Source organism: Geotrypetes seraphini, chromosome 4 (genome assembly GCF_902459505.1).
Source record: "Geotrypetes seraphini chromosome 4, aGeoSer1.1, whole genome shotgun sequence".
In the NCBI taxonomy this organism is placed as follows: domain Eukaryota; kingdom Metazoa; phylum Chordata; class Amphibia; order Gymnophiona; family Dermophiidae; genus Geotrypetes; species Geotrypetes seraphini.
In genome coordinates, this window is record NC_047087.1 from 243,143,071 (window position 1) to 243,160,114 (window position 17,044).

Sequence of the window (17,044 nt, forward strand, 5' to 3'; positions counted from 1 at the left end):
GGCATGCACTTTCACATCAACAGTAGCAAGAGCCTGCTGTAGATCCTGTGATGACATTTTAGGGGTTTGGGGGAATTCTTTTAGCATTTTGTGGTCTGCTCTGGGGGTCAACTTGCTTGGACGGCCAGACCTGGACATGTTGGCAGTTGTTTGGAAAGTCCTCTACTTGTACACTATTTTCCAGACCATGGAATGGCTAATGTCAAATTATTTCGAGATCTTTTTAAATCCCTTAGCAGACCTATAAGCTGCTACAATCTTCTTTCTGAAAGCCTCAAACAGCTCTTTTGATCTCACCATGGTGTTCACTCTCACTGCAGCAGTCATGAGCACAAACTAAATGTCTGAGGTTTAAGTAGGGCAAACCTCCTTCAAAATGCTGAGTAACGATATTCTAATCATGTGCACCTGATGTGATACACCTGTGTGTGATTTGAGCCACTTTAAGTGGGAGGATATGTCGAGGTGTCCTAATTCATTCCTCAATTAGAATACACATTTTTGTGGATATCTTTTGTTTCATGAGTAAATCAAGGAAAATGTTTGTTGTTTACCTACAATTACATCACTTTCTATTCCAGAGAAATTTAAAAAAAAAAAGATTTGACATCAATATGTTAACATTTTTAAGAAAGAATTGAATATTTAATGGGGTGTCCTAATTTTTTCAGTTTTTAACTAGATGTTTTAAATAAAACCCTGGCAACCATATAAGCCCCAAATGTTGGTCAGGCTGCCTTCTTTAAATTCTGTTAAAATCATCTTGACCGAGTTTGAAAAAGGGGTGGTGATTCTGGGTGGTGACTAAACATTTGTGTGAACCCTGCATTGGATACTACTGTGAAGCAGACAGCTTGGAATAAACACTACAAAGGACTGAAAACCATGATACAGGATTTAGGTCTTTTTGATGTGGGCAAGGACATGTAGCACAATGTGATTATACATTCTACTCAGTGCCACATGTGGCATATTCTTATATTGATTACCTCTTTTTGGATGCTTCCATTTGAAGAAAGTTTGGCTCCTGCCAGAATGGTAATACTATTTTCTTAGATCATCCAATAGAGATTCTTGACATTCACACAAAGGCCAGGGCCCAAATACTGGTCCCTTAATAATAGCTTATTAAAAGATGAAGAGGTGGTGAAGGAGTATAAAACTGCTTAGTAACAACTTAGATTCTGGGCCTTCATTTTTATCATATTGTTTGGGACACTTTGAAGGTGATCTCCAAGGGCTTCTTTATGAAGATTGCTGCTAAAGAAAAAGATTCAGAGAGAACCGTAGAAACAAATACTTGGCCCAAATTACCAAATTAAAGTCCTAACATAAAGCAACAGGCTCTCTGTAGGTATGGATTGAGCTGCAGGCTGAATGGTTATGCCTGGAAAAGTTTAAATCAAGATGATCTACAGTTCAAGTTGGCTAAATTGAAACAGTGACACTATAAATACACAGGTAAAGGTAGTCACTTGTTTGCAGATAAATTGCAAAACTCAGGCAGCCCATATTTAAAGACAGTTCAGGTACTCTGTTATACATGTCTTTTGTAAATTTAAGAAAAATTCTGAGAGTTCTTACAAAACTCTATACTGCTAATGCTTTTATACAAAAAGTGTTTTTTTTTTTGGGGGGGGGACCTCCTGGTTCTCTCTAGAGCACAGTGAGTGCTTGAATGTGTTGGTTATCCACTATTCAGTCACTGGAAATGGGTAAGGCTTCGGGTGTGGATGATCTGACAATACAATATGGCAGTGTATCTCAAACTGTGTGCCGCAGCATACCAGTGTGCCTCCTGAGATTTCAGGTGTGCCGCGGTACACTGGGGAAGAGGAGAGATGCCAGTTCCAGCTCTCTGTCTACAAGACATGCCTCTTGCAAAGAGAGGCACGTCCTGTAAACAATCTCCCGATGCCGGCATCTCTTCTCTCTGTCAGCCCTTCTCTCTTCTTGGCGCAAGGTCCATTTGAAGGGCCTTTGTGCATGTGCCGACGTTGCACGCTGACGGCATGCCTGCGTGTGACATCATCACACCGACGCCAGTGCATTTCCGGGTGTCTCGAGCTGGAGATACTAAGTTTAGTGTCCCGGCTCGAAAAAGTTTGCGAGACACTGCTATAAGGGCTTCGCCAAAGAAATGTCTTAGCTTTTAACAGAGGTTATGAACAGAGTGAGTGAATGTTAGAAGCCTGAATTTCTAATATCCCTAAAGAAAGGAAGGATAAAACATAAGTCTTACAGGCCAATCTCAATTTTTAATGCAGGTAAGCAAGTGTTTGCTAAAGTTTTGGCAACTAAAGATAGTTCCTTAATAATGGGTTATACAGAGGCTCAGTTCATTGTGTCCAGACGAAGTAAATAATAAAGATGCTGGGTAAGAGTCTAAAACACAACTCTTGTTCCTTACCTGAGGAAGTCATCTATCGCTTACCTCAGTTGAAACTCATTGAGCCCTCAAATGGATCAACTAATTTCACAATATTGGCCACCTTCAGTTAAATAGCAGACACTATTTTCAAAATATTTAATAGCAGAACTCTACATTAGGAACCACCAATCCTATATTTGTAACCTTATGTGAAACTAATAATTTCAATGTCTTAAAATGCTCTTCAGGTAACTGATAGCAATTTTAGGTTGGTAGAACTGACATCTATACTATGCTTTCTCAGCCTTTTTTAAGAAGCGCCAGCGAAGGAACCAACTTGTTTTACCCTACCTACAGGTAGGCACTTAGAAGGGCAAGATCATTTATGATTTTACCCAAAGAATGCCACCAATTGACAATATCAGTCATGTTTAATGAATCAGCTAATAACTGATTTTCCTGTCACTTAGCAAGAAAATCTTTTAATCCATTCTTGCCAACAGAGAACAGAAGACACCTTTAAACTAGAATCATTCATGCTAAATCAAAAAAATCAGACCAATGCATTGCTGTATTCGCTTAATTTAGCAAAAGCCCTCAAGTCCAATTGAACAAAGGGCAGATGCAAAATATATATACACACACGAGGGTAAATCAAAAAGTAAAGGCAAAATACATTTAACTGCTTTAATAGAAGTAACTGTGAGCAAGTGAACATATCACTTTTCCACATAGTCCCCATTTAAGATGACACATTTGTTGTATCGTTCAACTAGTGTATATATATATATATATATATATATATATATATATATATATATATATATATATATATATATATATATATATATATATATATATATATATATATATATATAAATATAAATATAAATATATATTTTAGTATCTATGGTATACCACACCCACACTCCAAGTGGTTTACATACAGGTACTTTGAGCATTTTCCCTAGCTTCTGCATTCCTGAAGAGAAGTAGTTTTTCAGCTGCTTCCAAAGCCAGGTGACCACCACTTCCTTTACTTCATCATGCTTTGTCTTTTGCGCTCCAGGTTGCAGTGATGTACCCGTGTCTCATTGCCGGTGACAATTTTCTCCAGAATACTCAGATCTTTTTCATACCGTCTCAGGAACTGGATTGCAACCTCTACATGCTGTTGCTTGTGCAGATTAGTAAACTGTTTGGGAGCCCATCATGCGCAGACTTTCCTGTATCCCAAGTCATCATGCATTATGGCAAATGAAGATCCATAGCTGATATCCAAACCTGCAGACAATTGAGCCACCGTCATCCATCAGTCTTCTCTAATCAAGGAATCTGCCCTTGTGTGCATGATGTTGTGGACGACCAGAATGACCTTCATCAATTTCACCTGTTCTTTCCACTTTAAACCTTTCAATGATTCATGGTGCTATAGCCATACTGAGTCAATAATCCACAGTGAATTTACACAGGTTTCATTCTCTCTGCCCAAAGAAAGCGAAGACGTTCTTCGATGGTGAAATCATGCAACAGAGCGTCCATATTTCTGACCTCATGTCTGCCACATTGTGCGTGAACGAACTATTCAAAAGACAATGTAAGAGAATATATGCTGCATTTCACTAGCTCTGTTCTGGTCATCATGTAATTTAACAAGTGCCTTTAGTTTTTGATGCGCCCGTGTTGAGTGTTGGGGGTTGCTTAGCACAAAATCTTATCCAGCAAACCTATAATTAGGACAACAAAAGAGAAAGTGTACCGGAAAGCTGAACATGAATCAAATTTGTCCTGAGGTATAGAGTTATGATCTACCATCTCCTTGGAGTATTTGTGACTAATCTGATGTGTTTAGTGGAGGTTGTGGCCATAAGTTCATAGATTTTGGTTATTTCAATCTTGTGCTTGGTTATTTCAATCTTTATGTACATAAGTTGTTGACACTAGTACTGGAATTTTGTCCTTCATGTACACCTTATAGTTTAGTCACATTACTTACCTTAATTTATTTCATACCTTTCCATTAGCAACTCCGTGAGTTACATTTAGGTACACTAGAGCAGTGTTTTTCAACCTTTTTACCCATGGACCAGCAGAAATTAAAGAATTATTTTGTGGACCGGCAAACTACTAGGACTAAAATTTAAAAACCCTGTTTCCGCCCCATCTCCGCAAGCTCGGTCACCTCAGTAACTATAGAAAACTAGACAAATATAGTGCAAAATATAGACAGCAGATATAAATTCTCAAAACTGACACGTTTTGATCACTAAATTGAAAATAAAATCATTTTTCCTACCTTTGCTGTCTGGCGATTTCATGAGTCTCTGGTTGCGTTTCCTTCTGACTGTGCATCCTTTTCTTTCTGCACTCAGGCCCAAGAATTGTCCCTTTCTATTCCCTCCCTCTTTCCTTCCTATGTCCTTAATGCCCCCGGTGCCTCCTTCCCATGTCCTTAGTGCCCCCAATGCCTCCTTCCCATGTCCTTAGTGCCCCCAGTGCCTCATTCCCATGTCCTTAGTGCCCCCAGTGCTTCCTTCCCATGTCTTTAGTGCCCCCAGTGCTTCCTTCCCATATCTTTAGTGCCCCAGTGCCTCCTTCCCATGTCTTTAGTGCCCCCAGTGCTTCCTTCCCATGTCTTTAGTGCCCCAGTGCTTCCTTCCCATGTCTTTAGTGCCCCAGTGCTTCCTTCCCATGTCTTTAGTGCCCCAGTGCCTCCTTCCCATGTCCTTAGTGTCCCTTCCTATGTCTTTAGTGCCCCAGTGCTTCCTTCCCATGTCTTTAGTGCCCCAGTGCCTCCTTCCCATGTCCTTAGTGCCCCTTCCTATGTCTTTAGTGCCCCCAGTGCCTCCTTCCCATGTCCTTAGTGCCCCAGTGCCTCCTTCCCATGTCTTTAGTGTCCCCAGTGCCTCCTTCCCATGTCCTTAGTACCCCCAGTGCCCCATTCCCATGTCCTTAGTGCCCCCAGTGCCTCATTTCCATGTCCTTAGTGCCCCCAGTGCTTCCTCCCATGTCTTTAGTGCCCCCAGTGCCTCATTTCCATGTCCTTAGTGCCCCCAGTGCTTCCTCCCATGTCTTTAGTGCCCCCAGTGCTTCCTTCCCATGTCTTTAGTGCCCCAGTGCCTCCTTCCCATGTCCTTAGTGCCCCTTCCTATGTCTTTAGTGCCCCCTGTGCCTCCTTCCCATGTCCTTAGTGCCCCTTCCTATCTTTAGTGCCCCAAGTGCATCCTTCCCATGTCTTTAGTGCCCCCAGTGCCTCCTTCCTATGTCCCTTTCACTGCCTTCCACACTTTGTCCCACCCCCACCCCCGAAGCCAGCCTGCCTGCCTGTCTACCCCTCTCCCTCCCTCCCTGGCCAAAGCCAGCCTGCTTGCCTGCCTACCTCCTTCCCTTCCTGCCGCGCAAAAAAAAGCCTCCCTCCTTTCTTTCCTCAGGTCAGCTGCTATCTTACCGCCCTGCTGCCGCTGCTAAAGCCGACATGAAGTCTTCTTTCTGACGTCAATTCTGACGTTGGAGAGGACGTTCTGGGCCAGCCAGGCAGCGATTGGAAAGAAGACTTCTTGTCGGCTTTAGCAGCTGCAGCAGGGCGGAAAGATAGCAGCCGACCTGGGGAAAGGAAGGAGAGAGGCTTTTTTTTTTTGCGCAACAGGTAGAGACAGTAAATGATCGCCTGTCCCGTTGTCCCCGAGCACAGTTTTGGGACGCTGTGTGTGGGGACAACGGAGGTCTGAAAACGGAGGTCTGAAAACGGGACCTATGGTCACCTTAATCTTGCCGGCCCTGCGCGGACCGGTAAAAATTTCCTGCGGACCGGCACCAGTCCGCGGACTAGCGGTTGAAGAACAGTGCACCATTGCCTCAAGTACAAACTTAAATTGTAAAGTGACTTGTCCAAGATCATAAGGAGCAGCAGCAGGTTTTGAACCAGGCTTTCCTGGTTGTTCAACCCATTGCTCAAACTACTATATATTTATTTCTTGTTACATTAGTTTTCTTTTTAATTTATATGTCTTAAGTGTTAATGGTTATTCTTTAGAAAGTGTATACTGCCACCATACCAGTTGGTATAACATGGTATAACAAATGACAAAACAATATCAGTATTGCTATGTTAAGATGCCATAATGAAAACATATGTTAATTGGTCTGCAGCCTATGAAAATCATTAGCCAATTCAAACTTATTCTTAAAGTTATTACATTTTAATGCATGCTCAATATCCCTTTTGAGGAGATATTACTGAAGCATTTGATTAATGGAATAAAATGCCAGCTAAAGAGACTCATTTGGTTCTGTGCCTGGATTACATCGTGTCATGCCTCCCCTTTTCTATCTACAATCCAAATATATTACAATCACAGGAGAGCTTCGTTCATTATTTTTGGCTTTAATCTTGTGTTGATATTCCCAAACCACCACTAAGGCTGGCATAAAAATATAGTAGTTTCAAGCTTACTCTTAACCTGATAGTATAAACCCTGTAGAATCAGCAGACAAAACCTGTAGAAGAATGTTACTTCAAAAAGACTGCTCTAAGTTGGATCAAGTTTGAAATATCATGCATTTATATATCTGCTCTAAATATTTAGTCAGCGCTCTTGAGCTTGGAGAAGAGAGGACACTCAGAGGGTATGATGTAAGTTTTATCAAATCAGAAATAAAAAAGAAGAAAAGAGCATTCATCTCCTACAATCAGGTAAGCAGGAATCTAGGGAAGACTATCTGGCCAAGTCAAAAGCGGTCAAAACAGCAGTCAGAGAGGCCAAATTTCAAATGGAAGAGAATCTAGCGAAGAACATCAAAAAGGGCGATAAATCCTTCTTCAGGTATATTAGTGACAGAAACAGAAACACAAGTGGGATAGTACGCCTTAAGAAACCTGACGGGAACTATGTAGAATCGGACTCTGATAAAGCCAAAATCTTAAATGAATACTTCTTCTCAGTCTTCACTTGCGAGGCGTTGGGATCCGGCCCTCAGCTGCAGACAAGGGAAAACATGGAAGACCCATTTCAAAACTTTGTGTTTACACCCAGCAGTGTCTACTATGAGCTATCAAGACTCAAAGTGAACAAAGCTCTGGCACCAGATAAACTACACCCCAGGGTGCTCAGGGAGTTGAGTGATGTCCTGGCAGAACCGTTATCCGCACTCTTCAATCTTTCCCTAAGTAATGGAAGAGTCCTGTTGGACTGGAAAACGGCTAACGTCATCCCACTCCTCAAAAAGGGATGCAAGACGGAGGCTGCGAACTACAGACCGGTGAGTCTAACATCGATAGTGAGCAAACTAATGGAAACTCTAATCAAACGTCAATTGGACACGATCCTGTCCGAGGAGTATCTACGAGATCCCCATGAACACGGATTTACAAAGGGAAGGTCCTGCCAATCCAATCTGATCAGCTTCTTTGACTGGGTAACAAAGCTGGATACGGGGGAATCCTTAGACATCGTGTACTTGGACTTCAGCAAAGCATTTGATAGCGTCCCACACCGCAGGTTATTGAACAAGATGAGTTCGATGGGATTAGACGACACATTAACTGCATGGGTTAAGGACTGGCTTAGTGGTAGACTTCACAGGGTGGTAGTAAACGGCACCCCCTCAGAAACAACGGAGGTGATCAGCAGAGTGCCGCAGGGCTCGGTCTTGGGCCCGATCCTATTCAATATCTTCATAAGTGACTTGGCTAAGGGTCTTCGAGGTAAAATTACGTTATTCACCGATGAAGCCAAACTATGCAACATAGTGGGCGAGAGCACAACAGACAAAAGCACAGTGCCTGACAAAGGCTCAATATCCGATAGTATGACACATGACCTGCTCCAACTGGAGCATTGGTCAAGGACCTGGCAACTAAGTTTCAATGCCAAAAAATGCAAGGTCATGCACCTTGGCCGCAAAAATCCATGCACGCCTTACACCCTGAATGGTGAGACCCTAGCAAGGACTGTAGCAGAACGAGACTTGGGGGTGATCATTAGTGAAGACATGAAGTCTGCCAATCAAGTGGAGAAAGCTTCATCCAAAGCTAGACAAATCATGGGTTGTATCCATAGGAGCTTCGTCAGCCGTAAACCCAAAGTCATAATGCCTTTGTACAGATCCATGGTGAGACCCCATCTGGAATACTGTGTACAATTCTGGAGGCCACATTACCACAAAGATGTGCGGAGAGTTGAGTCGGTTCAGAGAATGGCCACCCGGATGGTCTCAGGACTCAAGGATCTCCCGTATGGGGAACGGCTGGATAAGTTGCATCTATATTCACTCGAGGAACGCAGAGAGAGGGGGGACATGATCGAGACGTTCAAATATGTCACGGGCCGTATCCAGGTGGAGGAAGATATCTTTTTTCTAAAAGGTCCCATGGCAACAAGAGGGCATCCGTTGAAACTTAGGGGTGGGAAATTTCATGGTGACAGCAGAAAATATTTCTTCACCGAAAGAGTGGTTGATCGCTGGAATAGTCTTCCACCGGAGGTGATTGAGGCCAGCAGCGTGTCAGATTTTAAGAAAAAATGGGATTGGCACGTGGGATCTCTTCAAGGAGGGAGTTAGGGGGTGGGATATTGGTATGGGCAGACTAGATGGGCCTTGGCCCTTTTCTCTCCGTCAGTTTCTATGTTTCTAGTGTGAACAGGTTAACAAGGAATTGTTATTTACCCTTTCAAATAGTACTAAAGCTAGGGATAGAAGATTGAAAGCCTTATATAAATTCACCATTTGAGTTGAATTCATCATAACAGGCTGCCTATTAATGTGAAATGTCTACCGTACCTGAATGTAACTTGCCCTGAGCTGTAACTGTAAAGATGGAAGCTAAACCCAAATCTAATGCAAGCTATTACTGTCAAACCATATTTAGGGGAGAGCCCCATATCAACAGATTCTGTATCCACAGTTTCACTTATCTATGGTTTACCAGGGGCCCTCTCATCCTCTACACCTCACCATACCCACAGCCCTCCCCCCCCCCCACCAACGTACCTCCTCAAATCTTCACCGGCAGTGAGCAGCATCTCCTGCTGCTCACACCAGACTTAGTTCCCTCCTGAGGTCACATCCTGGTCTAACTTTGCTCTAATGCAATACAGCAATCTTTATGTTCTTATGTCTGCATGTGTCCTTTGTGGTCAGAGTATATGAGGTCTGTTCAAAAAGTTCCAGTATAGTTTGAATTGTGCGCCAATGGGAGGTTATTTTGAGTCATGCTAGGTGGCGTTGAGTAGCTTGAAACCTCACGATAACCTCTTTTCTTCCATTTGATGATATCTATTTTCAACTCCAAGCTACAGCAGTTTTTGTGAAAGTGTGTTTTTGTGATTGGCTATTTTTCATCATGTGAGACCTCAATGAGTAGCGCTACAGTGCTGTTTTAAATTGGGTAAGACCACTACAAAAACTTAAGAAATGTTGAAAGTGGCTTAAGGAGAACATGTCATGAGTCGTGCAAGGTATTTTGAATAGAATTGACACTTCAGAAGTGGTCATGAATCAGTGGAAGACTATTATCAAACTGGAAGACCAAAGTCAACTGATGATTATCATGTTGATCAAGTGAGGGTTCTTGTGCATGCTAATCGGCGATTAACCATTAGAGAACTGGCAGAGGAATGCAACATCGCCATTGGTTCATGACACAACATTGTAACAGAGATGTTGTGGATGTCTCACTTTATGGCAAAGTTTGTTCCACAGTTGATAACCGATGACCAGAAGAACAGCAGCAAAAAATGCAATGACAGTTCTTCCCCCATCCACCTTATTCTCCTGACTTTGACCCCTGCTGACTTCTTATTTCCTAAACGTAAATCCATGCTGAAAGGAAAGCAACTCAACACCATTTAAGACAAAGTAAAATTCGACGCAGCAACTTTTGGCGATTCCTGAAGATGCATTTAAGGACTGTTTCCAGAAGTAGAACCGACATTGGGGAAAATGTATATGTAGGAAAGGGGAATACTTTGAAGGGGACTCAATGGAATAAGTTGCAAGATTGTTTAATAGTTTTTATAAAAATCAGTCCTGGAACGTTTCGAACAGACTTTGTATATATGAGGTCCCACCACTTTCTAATATATTTATGACTAACAGAAATCTTGTTCAGTCAAATTTATTTAAAATGAGAATATAGTTTGAATAAGACAATGAGATTTTTACATTTTTATTAACAGTTTATACTTGCTCCACATTTTTGTAGTTTGCTATTTTTTTTACCTTTTTTGGTGGAGTTAATTGTCTTCATTTTTGTTGATATAAATCATTCAACACAACTAGCTTGCTCAGTCAAGAGGAAAAGAAAGGTTTAATTTCTGGTTAGTGGAGTTTCTATTCAACAGCTCAGCCATAAGGGGAAAAAATAAAACTATTGTAAATTTAGTGCAATACAATACTTACATATTCCTTCACATTTTTCGTCTTCACTGCTTTATATGAATAATAAGCTGGATACAGCATCCCAAATAGCAGCCTATCAGAAAGAAAACCAAATTTAAAAAAATCAGCCATCACAAAGTTTAAAAAACAAACAAAACAGAACATTTCAAACATCTTGCCGATTTAAAATCCTTCACAAATTCTGATCTTGTCAACAATTCTGTACATAGAAGAACCACATACTTGCAGTATATGAAAGTGTCTTAAGTGTGTGGCAATAGGAATCAGGAGCAAGAATGCACATTTTTACCACATTTATATAGTCGGAGTACAGGTCTTGCCTATACCAGAGGAGAGGGGAAAACATCTTATAGTGGAATGTAGCAAGTAAAAAGAGACTATGTCCTTACTTTGATATCTTTTTCAGAAGATAAGTGTGTCATTCTGTACAAATAGGTAATTTCCCCATTGCAATGAGCTTTGCAGAAGTAATCCACTCCAGATTTTTTCTGTGGCCATCCTCTTTCAGTGGGAGCTCTACTGCCACCTACAGTTAGTTCACAAACAGGAAGAAAAGCTCCTCCTTAGGAGAAGTAGGAAAACTTTCCAACAAATAACAGTTCTGCTCAACAAATAATGAAGGAATAATCAAATCAACAGAAGTATCAAAGGAGCTCAAGTAGTACTCCTGTAGACGTTATAAATATAGTATATACAATTCTTCATGGCCCAGAGGGCTGGCTGACATTCAAGATACGCAATTGGAGAAGAACAATCAGAATGAAACAGTAGACAAGCGCAGGAATGACAGGGTGGGGGTACAGAATGACACACCTATATACTGGAGCAAACAGGCAAAAGAAGAAAGTCTTGCCTCAAAACACCAATTGTACAGCAAAAAAGGCAAGGGAAATGTCCTGTCAATCAACAGCAAGATCTTTTATGGATTCATAAATATAGTCCCAACAAGGATCCTAGTTTCGATGTGTGAAAATACCTTCCTCAAGGGACACTGGGGCAAACAATTCAAACTGTAAGGACACTTTGAGAGTACGAGCAAATGGCTAAGAGTGAAACTATGAGTATCAGGGTTTTGTTCTTAGCCATTTTGCACGTATTATCAGAATCATGGTGACAGACTCCTGCTTGAGCTGAACAAGCTTCTTGACAAGAGAAATGGGTGGAAACACAAAGAAACTTGTTCATCCAATTCAGAAGAAAAGCATCTGCTTCTAGGTGATGAGGCAAATACAACCTGAAGCAAAACAGAAAAGCTGATAATCGTGGGGAGATGCAAAGAGATCTACTTGTGGAGTCTCCCATAGAGAGATGATGGAATGGAGAACTGCTGAGCTCGGAGAACTGCTGAGCTCAGAGTCCATTCGTGAGGTTGGAAAAAATGCATCTGAGCTTGTTCACCAGGAAAATTATGCTCCCCTTGAATGTAAACAGCCTTGAGAAAGATGTTGTGAGGAAGTGCCCAATTCCAAATCTTTCGAGGTTCTTGAAGCCCTGCTCCACCTGGCTAGTTTACATAGCACATTTCTACTTGAGTGTCCACACGGACTAGGAGAACTTGATCTTGAAGAAATGCTGAAAGCTTTGAGAGCATTGAAAATCCCTCTGAGTTCCAACAGGTGTAATGACGGCGTCGATGTATGAGGGACTAGAGACTTTGAATGCGTAGCCCATGCCGATGAGCTCAGCAAGAATAGCTTGATGAATCTGTGGTCAGGACTGTCCGAAGAAGCGTTTGAAAGAGCAACCCCCTAAAAAGATGGGAAGATTGCATCCAGTATTATAGTGATTGTCAAAGAGATGAGATGACTGGAATATGTTGTGAGAAAGTGTTTATCATCTATGAGCACTGTGAAGGCAGGGCCCATTGAGGGATCTGTAGATGCAGTTATAAAATTATTATTAAATGGATAGAACTCCACCAATAAACTATACACACCCTCAAAGAGAGGAATATAATTTATAAAGAAATATTAATATGGGAAAGACTATAGCTCACTTGATTAAAACTTAGCTGTAATATATATATTAAGTATAATATATGTAAATATTTATTCAAGAACTAAGACTCAGAACATTTTTATAAGCAAACTGAAAATTTATTTCTTTTAGAGCAGAATTAATGATAAAAACATTAAAATCAAGCAGATAGAGCACATAGGACCGTTAAGCAAGGATAAATAGTATCACACAAGACAATATTTTGCTTAGGTCAAATGATTAAATTTACTCACAAATGCTGGTTGAAAAGTCCTTAGAAGACCGCCTGGCCTAGTGGAGATCTATAATAACATACCAACATCAATGTCCAATATCTTTCTTTTCTTAGTCTTTTAGATAGTTTATCAGGGCTTCAGACATGCCATTTGGTCACCACACATTTTTCATGACTGCCAAATATTTCTTAATGGCTATGGCTTCTTCATTAGCCCCTCTCTATTAATCTATTTTCTGTGTTTTATATGTTTTTATATTTTTTTATCTTTTAAAGTAGTAAACATTAATATCAATAACTTAATTTATGTTATTAAAAACTTATCTTAAATGTTTTCAATGCTTGTTTTTTTTCTATCGTGTTGGGAAAGGGACCTGTCACATCGACATGTTTCGCCATTAGGCTGCTTCAAGAAAAGTCCCCCCTTTATAAACTTATCTGCACCATCCCGATCTAAGCATATGGCCTGGAGAGAGAGAGCGCAGCATGGTCCAGCTCTGTGATCCAAGGAAAGAAAAGAGAAAGAAGATAGAGCATGTGTATGGCTTTATAGATGTGGCTGGCTTGAAAGCTGAACCCATGATGCATAGCAATTGTCCCAACTCTAAGGCTGGAGAACAGTTCCTGAGGCTGGCTTCACATCCAATCATGGAGAAGTCTTTCAATTCCCTCTGTTTCTAGGCAGATGAAGTCATAATTAAATTTCTTTGAGTGGCTTAAAATGGTGTGATGAGCTTCTATTGTTCGTGCAGACTGGGGTAGTCCAGAGATGAATTTGGTGTGAAGAGATGCTGGCCTACATCCTGTTAAAGTTCTGTTTAGCTCTGGTATCCACCCTAGCCATGTCTTTGTCTTATCTGAAAAGGTGTACTTAACACTTTCTGAAGGTCAATGGCTCAATCCTTTCTTTTGTAATAGGTGCATTTAACACAACACCTGGGTGAAGCAGTGCTGGCCTCAAAACTTTTCAGAATCCCAGTTAGAAATCATTTTCAGTTTAAGTCCATAATTTCAAGCAAACAAATAATTTACCTCCAACAAAACTAAATATATCATGCTACATATTTTAACTCCAAGCAGAATTATATTTTCATATCATGCTACAAAGCCTTGCAAAGGGAGTCACATGGACTGTGGAGGATATGTACTCTAGAAGAACCATCATGAACCTTGTGAGAGTAGAGAAGTTGGGCAAGAAGATGGCCAAGTTGAAATAGGGTATTCTGATATTGTTGACTAAGTAGCATCCTAAGTTGAATAGAATCTGGTAGGGCTCCGATGAAGTGGAGCTTCTGAGATGGTTGAAGTTGAGATTTGGGAAAAAACTAATTCCAAGTGTGAAAAGCTAAAGGAATAGCAGTCTGTTGTGTTGCTAAGAGCGCACCCTGAGACAGAAGATCCTGAATGAGCCAGTGATCAGATAAAGACTAAAAGGCCCTGCGACCTCTAGGTTGCTGCCATCAAATCTGGTACTTGATTAAGGCTCTGAAAGAGGAAACCAAGTTGGTAAAGAAATAGGAATATGTGCTGGGGTAGCTGATCATACTATGGATCTGAACCCATGACCTGTGGAAGATTGAAGCAGTGCCTTTAACCACTGAACCACAGGAGCTTCTGTTGAGAAACTTTTAGGAATCTAGATGAAATGTAAGTGAAAAGTAGAGAATATAGGCAATCAGTGCAATCCAAGGAGGATAGAAAATTGCCAGGGATAACATTCAGAACCTCTCTTTGAGAAGAAAGTTGGTGAGAACCCATAAAACCAAGAGTGGTCAAAAAACCCCTTAGTTAAGACAATGAGGCTGTTGATACCCTGAAGAGGGAAGGCAAAGCCGAGTCATAAGGGCAATGGTAAGGATATCTCGCAAATAGAATGACCTGTATGCAGGGTCCAGAAGAGAAAGTTAAATTCCCTGAGATCAAGAGAGTATAAGCAGTCGCCTATGGATGAAAAAAAGGGGAGGTAAGTCCCTATTGTCCAACTGAAAGAATAGGGGGAAAAAAATATCCCAAAAAGGATGTAGTGGCCTTCACTTCTCCTACAGCTATTCTCAAACCTCCGGCATGTGAAAAACAGGAGAAAGGATGTAGGAGAAAAAATTTTAAGGTAGTGAAACACCTATTGGAAAACTCAGGCTAACATTGGTGGTATAGTGAAAGGCATGATTGAAGAAAAACACCCAGTTGACCCTGCCGTGTAGCAATAGCAGCAGAGTTGGTGATCAAAGTCTTCCATAATATGTCGCTCTCCTTCACCAGTATGGAAATACCTTGATATAAAAGTCCAATTGATGAGAAGGAATAAAGGAAGGTCTGTGAATGAATAAGTTCTGAAACAAGACCAATTAAGTGAAGTCTGGAATAAAGTCAAAGACTATAAAATTCAGCAGAACAACAGCAGAAACAAAAACTGCCAAGCTGGAGAGAATCCATGCTGGAACGAATAATAAAAGTACATATGGAATCATAGGTCAACTCAATAACAAAAAGGGAAACATCCATCCAAAGTTGCACCAAGATATGTATGACAAACTGAAAGGGTGTCAGGAGGAATGATGCTGCGATGCACAACTGGAAAGTCAGTAAAACTGGTACCGGGAGACTATGATGGTGCATCGATAAAACATCAGTGGTACCAGATAGGCGTATGACTAGACATGGTCAGTACTGATGTTCATCCATCAGGAAAAATAGATTTGCTCTTGAAGAGAAAATTTTACCGGTACCATTGGCCAATAAGCCAGTACCAGCTATTTTTGGTGGTGCCTTCAGCACCATCGGTACCACATGGCTTTCAGTACAATCAATACCATCTATTGTTGCCGGTACACTTGGCACCATGGCTTCCAGTACCATTGGTGTCCAGTACGATCGGTACCATCTATTTTGCCGGTACCATTGCTTCCAGTACCACTAGCTTCCGGTACCATCAGTTTTCCAGTACCCTAGGTGCCTGCAGTCGGGAATGATCGCTTAGTCGGCACGAATGGACTCTGACTTAATGACCTGCGATACCAACTGAAATACTGGTGGCACTTATAAGACACCAATACTTTTTAGGCTTCTCTGCCAGTACCGTTAGTGTTTCAACTCGCCTAACGAGGGAGCTATGGATAAGATGCAACCCTTGCCAAAAAATAGGCGAGTCGTCAAGGTGGTTGCTTAAAAGTCGGCATGAATGGGCTCGATGCCATAATGACTTGCGACACAGTCCACCGTGACGTCTTCAAATAAAGATGAGTGAAGATTCCGAAGACAGGCAAGATATCAATGAGGGAACCGTCACAGTAAAAATTTAATCTGAGGCTCAGGCGATGTGAAAAAGCCCCGCCAATAAAGAGCCTGTGAGGGAAAAACTTATCATTTTTTTTAGAAGAAAAAAAGAAACCAAGAGAAATGTATAATAAAATACAATTTAATTAATTAAAATACGTGTGACCGGGAAGGCAAGGCAAAAACGAACACCATTTGAAAAGACAACTTCTTAGCTCTGCAGAAAACATAAAACTGAGGGGATGTGCGCCTGCATTGGGCGGGAAGGCACTCGCGCATGCGCGGTGCGATCAGTCATGAATTTTCTTAAGTTCTTGCAGTGTAGGCACACTTGTACAGCTGTCCGTACCGGAGCTCCATGGATGACATCACCCACATGTGAGAATATGCTGTCTGCTTGTCCTGGGATAATTTGTGCTACATTTAAGTGTCTAGGGAGTCGCCCAGCCTCCATAGCTTCATTAAACACAGCAGCCAAAAACGGGGCTATATTGGCATGCAAGATCTTATAAAATTCACAACGCAACCCATCAGGGCCTGAAAACTTCCCCAAGGCACTAGTTTGAATAGCCCATTCAATCTCCTCAGCTGAAAAGGGGGCATCCAATTTTGCTCTGGAGGAAGCTGAAAGAGCTGGAAGAGCCCGATTCGAAAGATACATCTCACCTGCCAACAAAGGGGAACATGGTCGCGAATATAGTTTTTCATAGAAGGAACTAAGAACCTTACTAATGTCAGTATCTGAGTTCACAAAGCTATTCCTCTCATCCAGCACTGTGGCAATACGG

At 41.4% G+C, this 17,044-nt stretch overlaps 1 protein-coding gene across 1 annotated transcript in view; it reads right to left on the reverse strand.

The window, feature by feature from the left end:
• REEP3 (receptor accessory protein 3) overlaps positions 1 to 17,044 on the reverse strand; it is a 175,196-nt gene that overhangs the window by 106,847 nt on the left and 51,305 nt on the right. The window contains exon 2 of the mRNA XM_033940046.1: positions 10,772 to 10,844. Within this exon, the coding sequence (XP_033795937.1) occupies positions 10,772 to 10,844 (73 nt within the window). The remainder of the gene's footprint in view (positions 1 to 10,771; positions 10,845 to 17,044) is intronic.